This window comes from Aspergillus fischeri, genomic scaffold, assembly GCF_000149645.3.
Source record: "Aspergillus fischeri NRRL 181 1099437636266 genomic scaffold, whole genome shotgun sequence".
NCBI classification, from domain to species: Eukaryota; Fungi; Ascomycota; class Eurotiomycetes; order Eurotiales; family Aspergillaceae; genus Aspergillus; species Aspergillus fischeri.
The window spans coordinates 1,105,886-1,125,701 of NW_001509760.1; the positions used below are offsets into that span (position 1 = coordinate 1,105,886).

At 50.3% G+C, this 19,816-nt stretch overlaps 6 protein-coding genes across 6 annotated transcripts, besides 7 other annotated features; 4 read left to right on the plus strand and 2 right to left on the minus strand.

Annotated features, from left to right (window-relative positions):
* Positions 1-316: 316 nt before the first annotated feature.
* On the plus strand, positions 317-1,923 carry mmm1 (ERMES complex subunit MMM1; the record flags this gene model as incomplete). The annotated part of the gene is made up of 3 exons (XM_001257647.1): positions 317-332; positions 391-421; positions 480-1,923. 3 exons carry the CDS (start codon positions 317-319, stop codon positions 1,921-1,923), a joined length of 1,491 nt encoding a protein of 496 aa, XP_001257648.1.
* A 246-nt stretch (positions 1,924-2,169) lies between these two features.
* On the minus strand, positions 2,170-2,831 carry NFIA_050970 (acireductone dioxygenase (Ni2+-requiring); the record flags this gene model as incomplete). Its single annotated transcript, XM_001257648.1, has 3 exons — positions 2,170-2,298; positions 2,366-2,737; positions 2,802-2,831. The coding sequence occupies 3 exons, from the start codon at positions 2,829-2,831 to the stop codon at positions 2,170-2,172; spliced, it is 531 nt and encodes a 176-aa protein (XP_001257649.1).
* A 359-nt stretch (positions 2,832-3,190) lies between these two features.
* NFIA_050980 (tRNA modification protein MTO1) lies at positions 3,191-5,332 on the plus strand (the record flags this gene model as incomplete). Its single annotated transcript, XM_001257649.1, has 2 exons — positions 3,191-3,297; positions 3,361-5,332. The coding sequence occupies 2 exons, from the start codon at positions 3,191-3,193 to the stop codon at positions 5,330-5,332; spliced, it is 2,079 nt and encodes a 692-aa protein (XP_001257650.1).
* Positions 5,333-6,199: 867 nt separating this feature from the next.
* Positions 6,200-7,681, plus strand: NFIA_050990 (alpha-mannosyltransferase; the record flags this gene model as incomplete). The annotated part of the gene is made up of 1 exon (XM_001257650.1): positions 6,200-7,681. One exon carries the CDS (start codon positions 6,200-6,202, stop codon positions 7,679-7,681), a length of 1,482 nt encoding a protein of 493 aa, XP_001257651.1.
* Positions 7,682-8,315: 634 nt separating this feature from the next.
* Positions 8,316-8,442: a sequence feature (Protein overlapping with rRNA (NFIA_051000, EAW15755.1) was converted to a misc_feature.).
* Positions 8,443-8,583: 141 nt separating this feature from the next.
* Positions 8,584-8,667: a sequence feature (Protein overlapping with rRNA (NFIA_051000, EAW15755.1) was converted to a misc_feature.).
* A 120-nt stretch (positions 8,668-8,787) lies between these two features.
* Positions 8,788-9,052: a sequence feature (Protein overlapping with rRNA (NFIA_051000, EAW15755.1) was converted to a misc_feature.).
* Positions 9,053-9,156: 104 nt separating this feature from the next.
* Positions 9,157-9,484: a sequence feature (Protein overlapping with rRNA (NFIA_051000, EAW15755.1) was converted to a misc_feature.).
* A 1,893-nt stretch (positions 9,485-11,377) lies between these two features.
* Positions 11,378-12,932, plus strand: NFIA_051010 (uncharacterized protein; the record flags this gene model as incomplete). Its single annotated transcript, XM_001257652.1, has 2 exons — positions 11,378-12,364; positions 12,417-12,932. 2 exons carry the CDS (start codon positions 11,378-11,380, stop codon positions 12,930-12,932), a joined length of 1,503 nt encoding a protein of 500 aa, XP_001257653.1.
* Positions 12,933-14,475: 1,543 nt separating this feature from the next.
* Positions 14,476-15,918, minus strand: NFIA_051020 (camp independent regulatory protein; the record flags this gene model as incomplete). The annotated part of the gene is made up of 1 exon (XM_001257653.1): positions 14,476-15,918. The coding sequence occupies one exon, from the start codon at positions 15,916-15,918 to the stop codon at positions 14,476-14,478; it is 1,443 nt and encodes a 480-aa protein (XP_001257654.1).
* A 634-nt stretch (positions 15,919-16,552) lies between these two features.
* Positions 16,553-16,583: a microsatellite.
* A 764-nt stretch (positions 16,584-17,347) lies between these two features.
* Positions 17,348-17,388: a microsatellite.
* Positions 17,348-17,390: a microsatellite.
* The last annotated feature ends 2,426 nt before the right edge of the window (positions 17,391-19,816 follow it).

Here is a 19,816-nt window from a genome sequence, read left to right on the forward strand (position 1 = left end):
AGAACCAGCCAGCTGGTAATATAGTACAGATTCTTAACGATCGAACATGGATGACTGCGAAAGCTCAACGTGTCCTTACACAGAGGCGTGAGCTCGTGGGTCATTTTGGAGTCCAATCGCGATATGGATGTGATAAGCAGCTGATCCATCTTAGACTAGCCTTGGCCGAGGCCGACAGGGTCCGTCATTCGTCATTCTTTTTTGGCCTTGAAATTGGTCTTCCAAGTTCCAACACGTTGGATTCTTCAATTGCAGTGTCGCTTGTTGTAGCAATGGGGTTATGGAAAGCACCGGATAACATATACAGCAGCTGAAAATGTCTTCTCAGCTAAGTGCGATTGATCCGATTCCGTTTGTTGATGTGATCCAAGACTGACAACACTGAACTAGACGACCCCACGCCTATCCCGGCTCAGTCCTCGTACGTCAAGATCACCGTGCATTTTAAGGCCGCTGAATAGCTGATGAAGTAGGAGTAGTTTATCGTTTACACAAGGGTTCTTGCTGGGACAGCTCTCCGTCGTGCTTCTCATTGCTGCCTTCATCAAGTTCTTCATCTTCGGCGAAGCACCACCTCCGCCCTCTCGCGGCCTTTCTCATCGTTCGGCGACTCATCGGCGTTCCAATTCGATTTACAGCAGCACACAGCATGATGGAAACACAAGAACATTGAGAGAAAAGCCATCTAACTCGAACGTCCTACGTCCGGTACCGTCCTCCGCGACCAACACCCGATCCATCCTGCGAAAGACCTACTACACTGCAATCCCCACCAATCCCTCCTCAAAACATGGGCGACACAGGATACACCATTCTTCGCACCAGCCAGAATCTTTGGACTGGTTCAATGTCCTCATAGCTCAGACCATTGCTCAATACAGACAAACAGCATATCTGTTGAAGGACTCGCCGACATCATCAATCCTCAGCTCGCTAACGGCGGCCCTGAATAACCCCGAGAAGAAGCCATCATTTATAGATAAAATTACTGTGACGGATATATCTCTAGGGGAGGAGTTTCCGATCTTTAGCAATTGTCGGATCATTGCTGTGGATGACCCAAATTCTGATGGTGGACGCCTTCAGGCACTGATGGACGTCGACCTGAGCGATGACAATCTCTCCATCGCTATCGAGACGCAGCTGCTCCTCAATTATCCGAAGCCATGCTCTGCTATTCTTCCCGTGGCACTCTCCATTTCCGTTGTCCGCTTTTCCGGGACCCTTTGCATATCACTCGTCCCCGCTTCCACACCTCCACTCGACACTCCATCCCATTCCCCATCTCCCCCTACCGCCCAGACAACAACGACTGGACGCTCAAAGCGTGAAGATCAGACGGGTGGAAGTCACTCTCGCGCAGGTGGCTCCTCGGAGGAACCCAGCGGTGAAAATCCGCCGAAAACCAGTCCAAAGAGCAACGTTGCGTTTTCCTTTCTTCCAGACTATCGACTTGACCTCTCCGTGCGGTCGTTGATCGGCTCTCGTAGCAGACTCCAGGACGTACCTAAAGTCGCTCAGCTAGTTGAAGCCCGTGTTCATGCATGGTTTGAGGAGCGCGTCGTCGAACCTCGGGTGCAGGTCGTGGGACTGCCGGACCTCTGGCCTCGCATGGGCAGAACAGGCGTACGGACCGGCGATGATTCGGAAACGGGCTCTAATGCGCCGCGGAGTAGCACAGCGGCGGATGCCAGCGGGCCTGCCCATCACGAGGACTCGTCTCGCGAACCAGAGGTGCTCAGGTTTGGATCACTATTGGGCACACGTCCGCCGTTTGACCTTGCTTCCCGAACGAGCAGCTTCAATGTTGAAACTGGCGACCTCCGCAGTCGCAGCATGACGCGGGAAGAGAGCAGTGGTAACTTGAGCGATCAATTCCACATGCCTGGCTCTCTGCCAGGAGGTGGTGTAACTACAACTTGAGTCAATATTTTGACCGCTAGATTAAAAGACATAAAAATGACATGTTTCTCATAAGCGCCTGGGAATTTTATAGTCGTTGTACGTGAAAAGTGTCGTGATCTATCAAACTGCTATGATATATACAAATCATCAGTTTGGAAGCTAAAAGCACCAGAACCTGGTGGGAAGCCGCAGTCTGTCCCCCTTCAATCAATCATGCCTCCTGCCCATGCTGGAAATTAGCGTCATCAATGGAAAGAAAAATCTCTAAGCAACGGCCTTGTTCTGGACCGTGCGGAGGTAAGACTGCCGATGAGAGTTCTCATCGACATCAGGGCCACGGTTCAAGGGGGTCCATTTAGGCTCTTCCTGGAAGAGGCGCATAGCCTTGACGTACTGCGAACGAAGGAGTCAGCAAGTTGGCACTCAAAAGTGTAGACAAGATAAGCTCATGGAAACCAACATTCTTGTCATCTGTGGTAAAACGATGGTAGATACCAGCGGGAAGAATGATCAAGTCATCCTTCGCCAACTTGATCCGAACCCATTCGTCCTCCTGACCACGCACGTCAAAGTAACCCTCGCCATCACGGATGTAGCGGATCTCCTCGTCTTCGTGCAGATGCTCATTGAAGAACATCTTCACCTTCTCCTCGTACACATCACCCATCGTCTGTGGCGAAACGACAATCTCATCGCGATTCTTGTACCCACGTTCCTTGGCCAATTCATTGACAGACTCGAGGGAGGGGAAATGATAGTACTGGACTCCAATGGAGGCGAGGTAGTCCACCGTCACCGGGCGGCCGGAGTCATGGGGTTCACGCTGGTCGCCCTATTGTAATCTCAGTCTCTGCCTGATAAGAAAAGGAGCCATAGTCTCAGATAATGGAACCTACTGGTTTGTTGTCATACCAATAAGCCTTCATGGTGGGATGCTTCTTCTCTGCACGACCGCCAACAGAGTATATTTTGCGTTCGGATAGGAGTCAACAGGTCAATAAACTCAACAAAGTATCTCTTATCCTATCAGCGCGAAGATATAGAAGATTGAAAACCCATGTAAGGGCCTGCGGGGCATGAAAAAGCAGCCCCGCAACAAGTTGATCGCGCAAATCACGGGCAATATTGCTTATTTGCATTACGTCCGGTCTTCCACCGCCTTCGGAAATAAATGGCAATAAGAAAATATCGGCCACGTGATCCAGATATCCGCCAGTATTTTTCCATGGCCACAATGCAGTTTACTGTTCTGGTGTAGAGTCGTCCTGACTAAAAAGCAGTGATCATGGCTTTCCGGGCACGGTCAGTGGCTCTTTGGCGATGGGGCTCTGCTCCTCGGTCCCGGGTCATGGGCCTCACACGAGGCATGGCCACGGTTTCTGATGGAACCCGGTATGGTTACCCCAGCACCCTTACCCTAGTCGCCTCTGCACGGTACTAACTTTCAGCACATAGGGCATACGATGTCGTCGTTATTGGAGGAGGCCACGCTGGTTCCGAGGCCTCTGCAGCTGCCGCTCGATCTGGCGCACGCACCGCATTGGTTACGCCCTCGCTTTCGAACATTGGCGTTTGTTCATGCAATCCGAGTTTTGGAGGAATCGGGAAAGGAACAATGATCCGTGAAATTGATGCCATGGATGGTGTGGCAGGGCGAATCATTGACAAGGCCGGTATCATGTTTCGCATTCTCAATCGATCCAAGGGACCTGCTGTATGGGGTCCGCGCGCTCAGATCGATCGGGATCTCTACAAGAAGTACATGCAGGAGGAGCTGGTCGCTACCGAAGGGCTGAGTATAGTGGAAGGCAAGGTCGCAGATATTGTGGTGTCAAAAGAGGGGGTGGAGAACATCCCGGGATCGCAGGGCAAGATTGTCGGAGTACGGCTCGAATCCGGAGAGGTGATACCTACTGGGCGCGTCGTCATCACAACTGGAACGTTTCTCGGTGGAGAAATACACATTGGACTTGAAGCGTACCCTTCGGGGCGTATGGGTGAAGCGGCTACGTTTGGGCTCAGCAAATCCCTTCGCGAAGCGGGTTTCCAGCTTGGTCGTCTGAAGACCGGGACTCCTCCTCGTTTGGACTTGAAAACGATCGACTTTCCGCCATTGGAGATTCAGAGAGGCGACTCACCTCCGCAGCCTTTTTCGTATCTTAACACGACGGTTGATGTTGGCGATGAAGGTCAGCTTACGTGCTGGATGACCCACACCAACGAGGCTTCGCACGAGATTGTGCGCGCAAATCTTGACAAATCGATTCACATTCGCGAGACCGTGCGAGGGCCGCGCTACTGCCCCTCATTGGAATCGAAGATTATACGTTTTACGGATAAGAAACAGCACCAGATCTGGCTCGAACCGGAAGGATTCGCACCGAATGAGGTCGTCTACCCGAATGGTATCTCGATGACCATTCCGGCAGACGCACAATATGCCCTGCTACGCACGGTCCGCGGTCTTGAGAACGTGCGCATGCTGCAGCCCGGCTACGGTGTGGAGTACGACTACATCGATCCCCGCAATCTCCGCCCGACTCTGGAGACAAAGCTGATCAGCGGCCTGTATCTTGCAGGCCAGATCAATGGAACAACCGGATATGAAGAAGCTGCAGGACAGGGTATCATCGCCGGTACGAATGCCGGTCTGTCTGCTCAAGGCCGACAGCCTTTCACTCTCACCCGGTCGGACGGATTTATCGGAATCATGATCGACGACCTCATCACCAAGGGAGTATCCGAACCCTATCGTATGTTCACAGCACGAAGCGAATATCGCATCTCGACTCGCTCCGACAATGCCGATCTGCGACTCACACGTATGGCTCGTGACGCGGGAGTGGTGTCGGACAGGCGGTGGCGTTACTTCACCGACACAGAAGCGCAAATCAAGGAGCTGCAGAACCTCCTCGCCAACACGAAACTCTCATCTACTGTGTGGTCGCGCAAAGGATTCAAAACTCGGACTGATAGCTCTGTCCGCTCGGCGCTCGACCTCCTCTGCCTTGACGGTGTGGACATCGACGCTTTGATCCCTCACATCGAATCGCCATCAGGTATGGCATACACACCCTCGTCATTCGACTCCATAATCCGAACCCGGGTCAGCATTGAAGGTCGCTACGCCCCTTATGTCAAGCGGCAGGAAGCAATGGCGAGGAAGTTCCTGCAGGATGAGAGCCTCATCCTGCCTCCGGACTTGGACTACTCAAAGGTCCAGGGTATCAGTACCGAGGAAAGACAGGCCCTCGAGCGCGTCCGACCCGTTAGTGTGGGAATGGCGAGGCGCATCGAAGGAGTCACGCCAGCGGGTGCTCTGCGGTTGCTGATGCACGTTCGCAGGACCATGGACACGAGCAAAGAATCACTCGACGCAGACGCGATTGAAAGCTCTGCGGAGAGCGTGTTGCGTGGATCTGTTTGAGAGTGCATGATGCAGCGATGTTCACTCATCTAGGAAGCTTGTACGATTAAAGTTGGGCTTATCGTTTATTGGGAAACTGCATGGCGCATGGGATGGTACAGCGACTGAAATATTTTAGGGCTTGTTGATCTTTGCATTGGACATTGTGGCATACTATTCTAAGTTATACCTACTCTGTATACTCTCGGAGGTCTCGCCTCAACAACACATATCATGTATTCCTGGTCTCCAAACTCGGAATATATCCCTCTCTATCTACTATTTAAAGAGCAGAATAATAGACGAGCAGAACACTCCGAGACTTAAGGGTAATGATTGAATTGATGATCATAACCAACGTGGTAGGTCGAACAGACTTTCCGCAAACCGGGAGACCATGACTCTTCTATGATGATCATCAGCTGTGATTATTTTATCCCGTCCAATTAATTAGCCATTCCAATTATCCAAACCCCCAGTCTACGCCACGTACATAGCAGTCTAATCTCACTTTTGTTGCAATGTCAGCTTAGTTATCTATCTATCTCTCTATCTTTCCTTGACCTTGGACTTGCTCGTTTTCTTCTTACATACTATTCCCACTTCCCAGCGTCTAAGTATATTCACTCACGCCGCAATTCTGCATCGACCGTCAGCGCATTACCAATCTTCCACTATAGTGATTGCTCTTGAATGTCTCTTGCACTGCGCTCATAAAATCTTTCTGGGGCGTCGCAGGTGCTAGCGCGTCGGGTGCGCAAACTTTAGCAGCCCCTGAGCTTTCGTATCTTGTGCGACGAGGTGCACTCGCTGGAAAAAGGTTATCACTCAGCTTCGCCGGCGAAGGCGACTGCTCACCCTCGTCTTTGCGCTCGCACCTCGACTATAATGTCAGTACCACGGATGTATTCGCGAGTGCGCACGCTACTGTTTGCACTATTTCTTGCATCAGTCTTCACCTGGTCGTTCGCGCGATGGCGATCTGTCCCAGTCAAGCCAGTCAACAAAAACCCTTCCTCCGTTGATAGCGACGGTGTTGGAGTCTTGCATTCTACAGATGGTCATATTCATTTCTGGCAGCAGTTCCAGCCACTTTTGGCAAAATACCAGCCGAAATGCGACCCGCCCACGCGACTCGGCAATGCGCCGTCTGTACGGTTCGAGGAAGCGAAGCCGGAAGACCGACGGGAGTATCTCGACATGCTACCGGATAAAGTGGAGGCCATGAAGAACGCGCATACCGGGTTTGTCCGCGACATCAAGAGCAACCCGCCGCAACTACACTATGTCCCCAACACAAGGGGCCTGGTCTCGACAGCAGGAGGTTCATACCTGCCTGTTCTGGTCATTTCTCTTCGAATGCTCCGGAAAACAGGCTCAGAACTTCCGGTAGAGGTCTTTTTAGCAAACGAAGAGGAGTATGAGGAGTATATATGCGATGTGGTTTTGCCGTCTCTGAATTCCCGATGTGTGGTGCTGTCGCATATTCTCGATGCAGTCCCCAAGATCATGCAGATCGAGAAGTACCAGTTCAAGCTCTTCGCGATGATGTTCTCGTCTTTCGAAGAGATCCTCTTCTTGGACGCGGACGCCTTCCCGCTAGAGAAACCAGACATCCTTTTCACGAACGAGCCCTTCCGGTCGAAGAATATGGTCACCTGGCCGGATTTCTGGGCCGACACCATCTCGTCATACTACTACCAAATCGCATCGAAGCCGATGCCCCCAAGCACCATTCGCCAGTCGACCGAATCCGGCGAGCTGCTCCTCTCCAAGAAGACACACTCGAAAACGCTCCTCCTGAGCACGTACTACAATTTCTGGGGCCCAGATTACTACTGGGCCCTACTGTCACAGGGCGCAGCCGGAGAGGGCGACAAAGAGACCTTCGTCGCAGCCGCTCTGACAATGGACGAACCGTACTACCAAGTCAGCGAGCCCATCGTCGCTATCGGCCACCGCACCAAATCTGGCCTGGCCGGCTCCGCAATGGTCCAATTCGACCCTGTCGAGGACTACGCCCTGACACAGAAGGGGGAATGGCGCGTGCACGGCTCAAAAGCTCCCGCGCCCCGCGCTTTCTTCATCCACGCAAACTTCCCCAAGTTCAACCCCGCCACGGTCTTCGACGAGCAAGCTGTCAAGCCGACCTTTGAAGACGACGGCAGCTACACGCGCGCCTGGACGATCCCCGAAGAGGTAATTGGGAAGTTCCGCACGGATGTGGAGAAGCAGTTCTGGAGGGAGGTCTTGTGGACGGCGTGCGAGCTCGAAACCAAGTTCCGGTCCTGGGAGGGGCGTGAGGGTATATGCCAGCGAGTCAAGGACTACTGGAACGCGATGTTCCCCACGCAGCCGGTCAAGACATGAACTGGTGTCACTGGAGGTTGACAACTCGAACCGAACCTTTGATGTATGTGGCCGTAACCGTGGTGCTGGGACACGCTTCCATCTTTCCAGCATCCTACGGCGGCCAGGAGGCCACTTCGTCAGTGACCAGGACTCTGATTTAGGCCATGGCCAAACTCCACGATGTGGAGCGACGCTAATATGAAACCATACTCAAAGTCTGTGCTTTCATATGCACTAGGGCGAGCCAACAACCTCGCCAGCTTTACGAATGTGTAACCGCTCGAAAAGGCAATCGAGTCTGTCCATATACTTGTTCCATTGATCATTATCTTCTACGAAACCACTTCGCATCTATCGGCCTTTTTCATCGGCTGCTACACGACCTTCTCCCGCAGAGAAAAAGCTACGAGAAACCGGAAGACCCATGCTTAACGCTTTTCGCTTCATTTGCAAATATCAGGTCTATACTGCCCCTTTTTATGTACATTAGCAGGTCATATACACTCCAGCCATGCAAATATTTACCACAACTTGCAGTAACCCATCAAACGAAACATAGGAGACGACGGGATCGAGTCTTATCGCCCTGCGCCGAAGGATACAATTTCTTCCCTGAACCATCTATACACTATGCACAAAGTTCGAGAAGACTTCACTTCTTCCCGCTAGCTCTTCTTGCAAGGCGCTTTTGTACTTCCTCCTTAGTGAGGATCTTTACTGCGTCTTTAGAGAAGACGTAGCTGAGCCCAGACCAGATCGTAGTGGATGCAACGAGGTACCTAGGTAGAAAGTTAGGATGCGATGCGATTGAGTTGTAATAAAAAATAAAGAAAAGTAGAAGCAAGAAGAAATATGTAGATGAAAATGATTTGCGAAAAGCAAAAACGTACAACAGCCGGGATTCGCTGGTGGTCACCCACCCAACTACTAACCGGCCGGCGTGTGGCTTAAGTACGGCTGAGCGGACGGGAAGCCCTGTTTTCCACACCCTATGGTCGTACGTGCTGGAATTGCAGCTGACAACAACCATATGCGCAGGGACTTCGCATTCTCTTCCAGAATTCAAAAGAAATAATGGTGAAAAATGATAACAATTGAGCAGAAGAGGATTCAGTTGTACTTACTGCAACGCTGTCATTCCTTCTCGGAGATTCCATGCGTCGAGGACTGCCTCTGGGATCACTGGTAATGCGATCGCAGAGCCCACAAGCACAAGCTGCAAAGCTGTGTTGACTTTGGAGATGCCCGTTGGCTTGACTTCTGCAGAGGGAAGGGAGAAATCCCAGTATCGTGCCATGGTCTTTGGCGGGGGTAGAGATATCCAGCGATAGTAGATTGCCGACAACGCAAGGCCAACATCGCGACCGAGGATGATTACCGCAAGCCATACTGTTCCCAATCAGTGACTGCCAAGAAGAAATAAGGAAGATCCCCTTGTGCGATATCCCATGAGACGACAAGGACAGCATCATCAGATAGACGAGGAAACCTACCAGGAATAGAACCATTGACAGCCAAGCAAGCAACACCAATGGTCATCAACAGTTTATCGGCCATTGGATCAATAATGGTACCAACGACAGTTTGCAGGTTATACCGTCGGGCAATATAGCCGTCCACAAGATCTGTGAGACCAGCATAGACGAATAATGATAGTGCAGCTGCATGATGATCATGAACGAGGAAGTAGCCCACTAAGGGAGCTGCAACTAGACGGGAAAATGTGAGGATATTGGGAACGGTGTAAATGTTCTCATGAGTAGGAATAGGAATCTTGGAGAGGATTGGAGACTTCTTCGGGCCGGATTGAGGACTACACATGGTTAAATCTCAACAACGGCACCGACAGGCGCAGACATCAATACTCACTTTTGAGAGGAGTTCTCCATCTGATCATCCGGTCTTTTTGAGCCTGACCATCTCCTCTGTTGATTAAGTGGTCCACAGAGAGGCTCGATAGCACGGAACATATAGCCCGTGTGTCTCGCGAACCTAGCAACTGTTAGGCTCCACGAAAGATTTAGCTAAATAGGCCATATACATACTTATCTTGTATGTATCTGGGACGAGCTGATGGAGTGGATACCGTCAAAGTGTGTAGGTTCTTCCACCCGGCGCTTTGCCATCCTCTGCAGGCGGCGGATGTCGATCCGAGTGGACGAAAGATGGTTCCTCGCCATAAGTTTGAGGATTGTCTGAGTGCTCGAATGGGCACCGGCAGGAGAGTATTAGTTGCCATGATGACCCCTGACAATCAATGGCACAAGAGATGAGAAGAAAAGCGCTTGGCAAAATGTTGAGATCTGTTCAGAGGTCTGGTTCAGTGCATATGTCTCGGTTGGCAAATTTCCCTAACTCAAGACAGCCGTTGGGACAATAACATAATCAATTAATTCTGGCGTTCATGTGTTCGTCAAAAATATGCTGTCAACTGAAAACCCATATGCTGCGATGGGGTCACCAATCAAAAATGTAAGTCGGATTCAAAGATATGCACGATGACAGAACGAAAGTGAAGGCTCTTGTGGCAAATGTGAACGTAACAAGAAGTGAGACACAGCCTATTCAGGCGACGAGTTGGATAGTCAGCAATATATTTCTTGGACTTTGAATTTATGGTGATGACCGGAATATAACCCGATTGTAAGCAACTCAACGGCGGTCTCGGGTCAGAAGATATACAGGTGACGGTGGGACCAGACAGCGGCCACTACAGACCGGCTGGATCCCAGTTGAGCCCGAAAAACCGCACGAATGCTTGTGTCGCAATGGAGCAAGAAAATAGTTTCAAATGTATACAAATCGAGGCTCGTGACCACCTTTTTCTTTCTGGGGAAAGGAAAATGAGCACGGAGAAAGTGTTGTTCCGAGTAAGTCATGTGATTGTTTCCGACGTCGTCGTACATTGGAATCTGGGGTAGACCTTTGGACGGACATCACGATGGTGAACTATCCTCAGTATACTAGGACACCATGGAACTTCCTTCTTTGCTAATGTCTGAGTCATTATTTGATAGAAGTAAGATGTCAATCACACCGGTCGTGGTGTAACCGCCTCATCTCTCGTTCCTGAAGTGCAAATCATAAGGCAAATTGACACAAAACTAATGAGCTTTGAGATTGGGAGTGATAGACTCATACTTGGTGCAGACAGGAGTCAGTAGATGGAAATAGGAAATGGCTCAATGATGGTTGTCCATGGCTCAGGGATTTCATGGGTTGCTTGTGCTACGACGTTGAGATATATACAGAGATATATACTTCGATGTTCCTTGGTCACCTCGAAAACACAATAGTCACCTATATCGTTCCCAAATGTTGCAAAGAATGGATAAGAGTCATTAGCTCTCCACCTGACCTCTCAGGTCAACAAAACAACACATTCACTGGCACATTCACCACGTCCGTAGTAGCACATCCATCCGTCTCTCATCTGACTGTAGATCCCTTTCTCACCTGACTCCAGCCATGAGCATCTGTCCACAAGCTCAGGTTTCGCCTTCAAGTTTGCCCAAGTAAGTTAAAAGTAGAGCACTCTGCATCTGACACTCGTCAACTAACCTCATAACCAACGATGTTGATTTACAGACTGTTCGCGGATCCGTACTTCCATTCGCTCATGGATCCACAAGCAAGAAACGCGACCTCGAACATAGGACTTTGACACGAAGCAGCCATTTTCGGCTACCTGATACGACAAGAATAAACCTTGGGATGCCAATCATGAACGGTCCAGCGCCTCCTGCGCCGCTGCCTCGCGACTCTGCCGTCCCTGGCAACAAGCAAAAGAAACTTGAGACACGCAACACAGAACCCCAGATCCCTGCAGATCCCAATCTGGCAAACCCACGACTATTGCTCAACGGAGCCTGTATCTACGAGCGTCAACTACCCGGCGATGCATACATCACGGCGCATGTCCAGCGACTGCAGCATGGATTCTACTCCAGCCCTGCCGTTTCCGACAAGGACTATGATCACGTAGACTTCCTGGGGATCAATTTCGTCTTCCACTCACCCAACACTTTGGCGCATCGGTTCAAGGCGGCGACAATTCGAGCGTCTGTGCAGGGCACCCGACACGTCGCTTCGTCGGACCATTACCCGAACGGCTACCCGCCGGGAAACCCGCGCTTCCTCATGCATGCACCACATCTGATCTACGGCGCTATATCACCAGAGACACTGCAGTGGAACTACAGCTTGACCGGATCACTGGGAGTCGTTGACTTGCCGGTGATGGCGAGCCTGTCCCCTACCGGTGGTATTAATGGCCGATACAGACGCTATGAGATGATGAGAATCCAGGGATCAGTCCGGACTCTGAAGAGCCCACGAGGGCGCAAGTTCGACATCGAAGCCGGGGAAATTGTCTGGTCGCTGGAGGAGAACAGTTTGCAGAGATCGGGCCTGCCGCGGGAGTTCACCTTTGCCATGCTGATCCAGAAGCCGCGCGCAGACAGCCGCATTGTTTTCTCCCTGGACATCGAGCCGACCCTGCAGTCGTGGTACGGCAGCTACCCGGACTGGTGGTTATCTTTGCCCAAGTATCAGCCTCAGCGTCGACGGCCTGTGGACTTTAGATCAGAGGTCGGACAGCGCTTTGAGCCCGTTGCATCAAAGAAAGGATTCAATTTCGCGACTCTTGAAAGCTCTTTCGATGACTATGTGAGCATGCCGGGGAAGAGACTCGCATCTGTTGTAAGTCCCAAACCCCAATGATAGGAAACAAAGTTGACGCTGACGACCACAGATCCCATCTGACGGAGGAGTGCTGCAAGACGACGACGACACCCTTCAAGACACCAACCATGACCGCACCATAGTCGAGCCGATACGGGGGGTCGCAAGATTCGCATACCCCAATACCCTCGCCGGCGCAGCAGCAACAGCAACCTCAGCACCAGCGTCTAGCGAGCCGGCCCTCATCGCACGCCGCAGAACCCTCATCTCAGACCCGAGCGCCCTGACCATCCACCTCCTGATGGACAACCAGATGGCCTCGCACCTGTCAAGTCTGCGCGGGAGTCGTCCCTCACCCAAACTCACCACCCATAGCGACATTCATGGCAACAGTGCTGCCAAGCAGGATACAGCTGATCGCCGAGAGTCCCCGAGGGCACTGCCAGCAGCCACCATCCCAGAACCGCCTCAGCGCCGAACAACCCTCCGCAGGACAAGATCGCGAGAAGGACTAAATCGGAATTTGAATCTGGATCATCATCACCCGAAACGGCGTCCCCAAGTATCTGACCGGCGTTTTAACTGATGCCCCTTTTTTTTTTATTTTCTTTTTTTTCCCTCTCTTATCAATATCAGGGCAGTTTCACATCAAGCGGCTCACATGACCAAGTGACGACGCGGGGGTCCGCATATCCATTCAGTCACATGAGGCGCAACACATCGACATCCACAGCCACACCAGCTGCCTTACGTACCTCGATCCGAATGAAATGGAATGATCACCACACACTGCGATACCTACCATAAGGTACCTATCTATCTACGTAAGGCACCCAGGTAGCCAAGCGCATAACCTGGTCCCACCAATCAAGGTCCCCAAAGCGGGTCCTGCTGATCCGCGTCTCCCGGGTCCAAGCACCCCTGATTCGCTGACCCAGGACCCGACGGGCTACGGGACAAATCGGCCCACCGGCGAATGATCTGCACCTGGAAGCAGGCTATGTCCTATGTCACGTACTGTATCCGTCATACACTGAAAAAAAAGACGAAGTTCAGAATGTAGATTTCGCAGATTGATTTCTGGTAGTGCTAGGTCGACGAGTCCATGGGTGAGAGATTGTTTCATCATGACTACCTAGACTAAGGGAGAGCTACACTGTACCATAGAATAGATACTGTGTGGACAGCGGATAGCGGACGGGTGGCCTAGAGCGGTGGATCTGACAATGGCCTATTCAATTTACCTCCCGAGTCTATCCTTGGAGAGTAAGAATGAAGGTTTTCTAGACTGCAGTCTAGTACACACTAAGCATCGTATTTCAACGTCGAACGAAGAAATACAGATGATCATGAAGCAGCAGTCAAAGGCTTTGGAAAGAAGCTGACTGGCAAAAATCGAACATTAGTGATGATGTAATCCATCCGTTCCCTCGAGATGTTACATGTAAGGAATGGAGACATGTCACGTAGCACCTTTGTTTCAGCACCAGGAATATGGGGCTGGGCGATTGGTTGAACTATTGAAAGTATGATATAACCTCCGCTGGCAGACCAGAATACAACCGATCAGAGAAAGGGCAAAAAGACATCAATGTGACCTGGCTTATAATCGGCCTGCGGGGATGCTCTCAGTTCTCGAATACACCTAGAGCCTCTCTCCGGAAAAAGAGCAATAAGGATATAATAGCTTAACAAAGCAGGAACGGGACTGGAAAGGAAAACAGGAAAAGAAATCAGATAACCACCCAGACCGAACCACCCAAACCGCGACATTGCTCATAATCATATAAAAGACGGTGCAACTGAACCTGAATGAAGGACCCTCCGTAACAGTGCAGGAGAAAAGAATAAAGATCACAGTTGGCTAAGAACGAAAAGATTTTGATGTGTATCATATCGTCGTAGAAGACAACACAGCAAAACATGAAAGAAACAACCTCCGGTATCTTCTCTAAGAGCAGAATCCCATCCGAGTAAACATCCATACCGTGCATGCAGCATCTATCCCCAAATCGCCGCCCTCAGAGATATAATGTGAAGAGAAAAGAAAACGGGGTAATCATAGGAAGGGTGCGCGAAACAAATAGAAAGGAAAAAATAAGGGAATATAGAAGGGTAGCGCGGCGAAGTTACATTTGCGGCTGAGCTGGAGCAGCCGTGGTCCATGTCGAGACAGGGTAACTCGCATGAGCGGCCGGCGCCGTCGCTCCCATGTAATACTGAGGCCTGTCGCTTCCCGTATAGTAATGAGCTGGTATAGACTCCCGACGAGGAATACTAGGATCGAACGCTGGCGCAATGCCACGCTGCTCGGGTGGTTGTTGCGATGGCCCATCCATGTGGCCCGAGAGACTGAAACTGTTCCCTCGAGAGAAGGTCGCTGGGGTGGAAGGATCGATTGGCGATGTCACGTCCGTGGCAACACTGCGCGACGAGATCGAGGAGTTTCGGTAAGCCGACACACTTTGATCCGATGTAGAGCGATTGCGCTCGCTCAGAGAACTAGGTATGGTGCTGTTCAGGGTGGAAGGCATGGATGAAGATAATGGCGCATGGTTGATTGAGTCAAAACTGGTCCCATACGGACTTGGAGCTGGGTTGGGATTTCTGTACTGCGGATAGTCCTCCGTCTTCTGCTGAACATGCGCGGGTGCGGAAGGGGCAGGAAGGTACGGATTTTGTGCGGGCTGTGCGGGCATCGAACTTCCAATGGAATATCCAGGGATCGGTGCAGACTGTGGTGCGTGAGAGGCAGTGTAAGGCGCCGTATGCAGATAAAACTCAGGGTGGGGATTCGGCATGGCGTATCCAGGAGGCGCCATCAGCTGTGGCCGATACCCATAAATGGCATGAGACGGATCATTCGGATTCTCAAGTCCACCTGTCTCCAGATCATCGATTGGAGCGCGGAAGCTCTGCTTCTGCGTCAGTTCCGCGCGTGGGCGGATATATCGCAGCGACTCCACCATCGACGGCGGATTCAGAACGCCCCGCATCACATCCTCAACGCTGTAATACGACACCAGGTGGTGAGTCACCCCAGAGACAGTTACGCTCATTGTCTTCTTGACCAGCCCCGAATCCTTGAAGCCGTATGAATCCACCAGGGAACCGACCAGTGCCCGTTCCACGTCCGATTGATGCGACCGATCGCCAAACGACCCAGATGTCGACGAGGGAGAATAAGATCCACCGTTGCTATCGTGACGTGGGTAGGGTTCGCCAGGCCTCGCAGACGGCACCGGACGTCGGTTGGCCTTCTTCATCGCTCGTTTCTTTTCTCCTGGTGGGAACGGCTTTTCAAGCTCACGATAGACTAGAAAGTTGCCCAAGATGCGACTGGGACTCCACGTAACTCCATCTGTCCATCGTTTGATCCCTGACGAGTTCTCTTCGTAGATAAACACACTGCCGCTGCGGACGAGATGGCTCCTTTCGCGATCATGAGGTCGACGAGGAACGTGATGTAGGATGCCCGTCAAACAGGCCTCGAACAAGATCAGTGCATCTTGAGTCGTTGCGACATACCCCGTGAACGTGGGTTCCAACACCGCAGCGGTGCCGTTCACCATCTTTCCGTTCCTTTCGTTCCCAAATTGATGGTGGAGGTTGTAGTAGAGTTAGGTTAAACCTAGTTGACAGGGGAGGGGCCCAGAGAAGTAATATCAATCAGAGTTGAACCACTGCTGAATCAGAGTTTCAAGCAACGCGGCAAGGACTGCGATGTTTTCAGGAAGTTTAAAGAGATAGGGAGCGAGTGACCAGATCCCAACAGTTGTGGTTTCGCGCAACTGCTGGCTGGAAGGAGGTGAGTAATTCTTTCTTGCTTGTGTTCAGACCGATGATTTAGTTTTGGGCGCACAATATAAGGGGAGAAATTGAAAAAGAAGTGGAAGAGAGAGGGGTAAAAGAAAAGATGACAATGTTCGAGATGTATGTAGGTCAAGGTAGGGTAAGGTAAGGTAGAGAGTAGGTAGTAGTGACACTCCGGGGCAAAGTAAGTGGAAGCTCACGGCAAGGTCGAACCGTAGAAGAAGGGCCGATGGTGCAAGTTTAAAACTAGACCTCCCCCCTCTCTGTCTCTCCAGAGAGTCTAAAGTCTACCAGACTTTCGACGTTCTGCAACCCGGATCGACGACCAGCACGGGCCCCAGTTTCGTTTTGTTCCCTCAACTCTCCGTCTAGACGGAGGAGGCCACAACGAGCAAAAAAGGAAAGGAAAAAAAAAAAAAAAAAATTGAAAAGATTGGACCCGGGCTCTGAATTTCTGGAGACTGGAGACTTGATCCAATGGATCACTGGAACACTGGATAGACAGACACGGATGGAATACGCCTGGACCTAGTAGTATAAAAGCTGGGTCGACTGGAGCTTCTGGTTCCACGGGTAGCGATCGGATCGTATAGGTTGACTTGAGTCTTCCAACCACACAAAGTTGCGGTAATTCCCAAGCCTCTGAAGTTCTGGACTGGCCAGAGATAGCATCAGCACCTAGTTCACCTTTTTCGCATTTCCTTTTATAATTTGGGAATTTTGTGAGAGAGAAGAGGAAATAGCAGTGCCAAGTTCTTGAAGGAATAGGGGAGAAGGAATAGTAGAAACGAACAGTTCAACTGGTGCTGGAGTGGCTGTTCTGTAACTGTATCGCAGCAGGAGGAATGTCAGCCGATTTTATCCACCTTGGGACTCACGACAGCCACCAGTGCCATGCGAAACGAGGAGCAACGAGATGAACCTCCCCAGAATAAGCAAAGAGGGTAGAAAAAAAGAAAGCAAGCCTAGAACACGAGGTGAAGGAACAGAAGGAAAGTGATATGATATACTCCGTAGATACCTGGGAAAGAAGTCTCAACCTGGAGAGGGGGACCGATCTTAAAAGAATAATCGATGATGATCCGAGAAACAGTTTAAGCAATTCACATTAACATGCAAAAGAGCAAGGGTAAGATAGATAGGTAATGTCTGTCTCCTCACGGAGTGAGCACTCGTTTTGCTATTTCATATTTTATTTAATTTTGATTTTATTTTATTTTGATTTTTTTTTTTGCAACTCGTCAGAAAAATAGAAGAAAATAAAAAATAAAATAAAAAAAGAAAGAAAAGAAAAGCAAAGAAAAGTGGATTAGTATGCTAGCTACAGGAGAGTAGTAGGCTAGGACAAAGCCGGGTATGGTGTGGGAGAAGCAGCAGCAGAACTCCGTAGTTACAGAGTAGATGACTAGGTAATTAGCAGGCTTAGCAGCAGAAGAACTGGATAGTCGCAGTTAGTATTCCCGATAGACTTGACTATCCAGACTAGACTACGGAGTGCCTAGTTGATGGGCAGCTGAGGCCGTCGTGTGGGCGGGGCGACCCATGGTAATCCGGTAGTCAGGTAGGCCTGAGCAGCAGCCAGAGGCCCAGAGAGGGGGATGGATGAGGAGGCAAGACCATGATCGTTATCGCATTATGATTGGAAGGGAGGGAGAAATAATCGGGGTGGAGGCTAGGACGATAGGCTAGGTGCAACTAGTGAATCCCAAGTTCCCAAGTTTCCAAGGGGCTAGCACTTAGCAGAAAACGCCGCAGAAGACTAAGAGCCAAAGCCATGAGAGAAGATGATGGTGGATCACCATCCATGAGGCCATCACAGGATTCAACATTTCAATGGCCACCTGAGGTAAAAGGCCAAGAGCCACAGCACCAGCTATCGACGATGACCTTTTGGCTTAGGTATTCGATGATAATGGCCCACAAGAAAATAGGATAAATGGCACTTTGATACTCTGCACTGAGTGGAAAAGTAATAGACAGGATACAACTCGAATAAAAGCGAAAATGAGGGAGGGAAATAAGGGGCAGAGTAATAAAACAGAATTAAGAAGGGGAAAGAATTAAACGGCAAAAACGACACATAATGATGATGCTGTGAAGTCGTCCGCCAACACCAGCGGAAGGGTAGAGGAGGGAATGGGAAAAGGGACCAACCTAGCTTACTCCTACACTCAGCAGTCAATAGAAAGGAGGGAAGCAAGTGTGGGGATGGCAGAAGCAGGTACCGTGTTTCACTTGCTGGGGTTGTCTGGTAACTACCTAACCTTAGTAGTAATGACGTTTGATATATTTTCTTTTTCTTATGCTCATGTTCGTTGAAGAATGACATGGTATTTCCTATTATGGCAGACCCTTGTATGCGCAATAATAAAACTTCATAGTTCTATCCAGGTTCCAAAATCTCCCAGACCAACTGCGCTGGAAGAGGCGGGGAAAACAGTTTCGTACAGGAATAGTCGTCAGGACGGAGATTTCAGTTTCACTGACATTGACACTGGCTCTGCTTGGCACGAAGATGGACCCCCGAAACGCCTCGAAGATGTGGTTGAGCTCCATCCAGTAACTAAGAGGCAGTGACGGGATTGAGAGAGGTCGGCGCGGGGAAGAGTGGATAATGGATGATGGAGTGATATTATTACAGGGCAATGGTAGGCCTGATGCCTTTTATACCAACAATGAGCAACTTGTTAGTGACAACAAGATAATCATAGAAAAACAAGCGAATACAGTTTGAGGTGAGTTTTTATTCTATCCCGGCTTGAGGATATTCCATTTGCCTAAACAACAATTTGATGAACATATGGACATAGAGCAGCACCATGTCCTCAAGAAGCAACGATAATCACTGGGCATCATCCCCCGTACCATGGATAAGGGAACATGAACAGAGTGGAGCAACCAGCAACTTGCAGTGGTCAGCAGTCACCCCACTGGAAAAGGGAAGCGAATTATTTGGTTGGGGTAGAAAGGACACTAGCACAAAGGAGGTTTGAATATCCGCAATTACTGCCTATCAACATTGCTGCACTGCACAGCAATCTCAAGCCAGGTCTGCCAGGTTCGAGATCGAGCTGTATCGAGCACTCGACATCTATGGAAACAGAGTACATGGGGTCCAAACCTATCTAGATATTTTCCGCCATCTCAGCGAACTGAATAATATCGTTGGTATACCTGTGCGCCATGGAAAGCAGCGTCTGGTCTGTGAGTACGGAGTACACTGAGGAGTGAGCACTGAGTAGAAATTGAGGGGTTGCCTGGAGGTGGAGTATCTAGAGGAGGTTGTCCAACCATGGCTCCGCTCTTCCTGAAGACTCCCTCTCTTCTGACGACATCATCATGACTTGAGAAAATGAGTTGATCTAGAATGATACAACACTAATATTATTAGAGAACCAAATCAATCAATTAATCAGTGAAAGCCTGAAGAAAGTCATAATAAAATACCAGGAGGCACTAAGATCTATATCTGCCACTGTGCTCCGTACTGCTGAGGATCCCCATTTCATAGAAACTGCTCTTAAGTGACAGGATCCGTGGTCAGTCAGTCCAGTAAAGAGAGGAGTAGGAGGCGGAGAGAGGATGAAACTGGGGCACTGAGCAAATCATGATAATCTGCGATGAAACTATCTAGCCCAGATTTACTCTTACTGACAG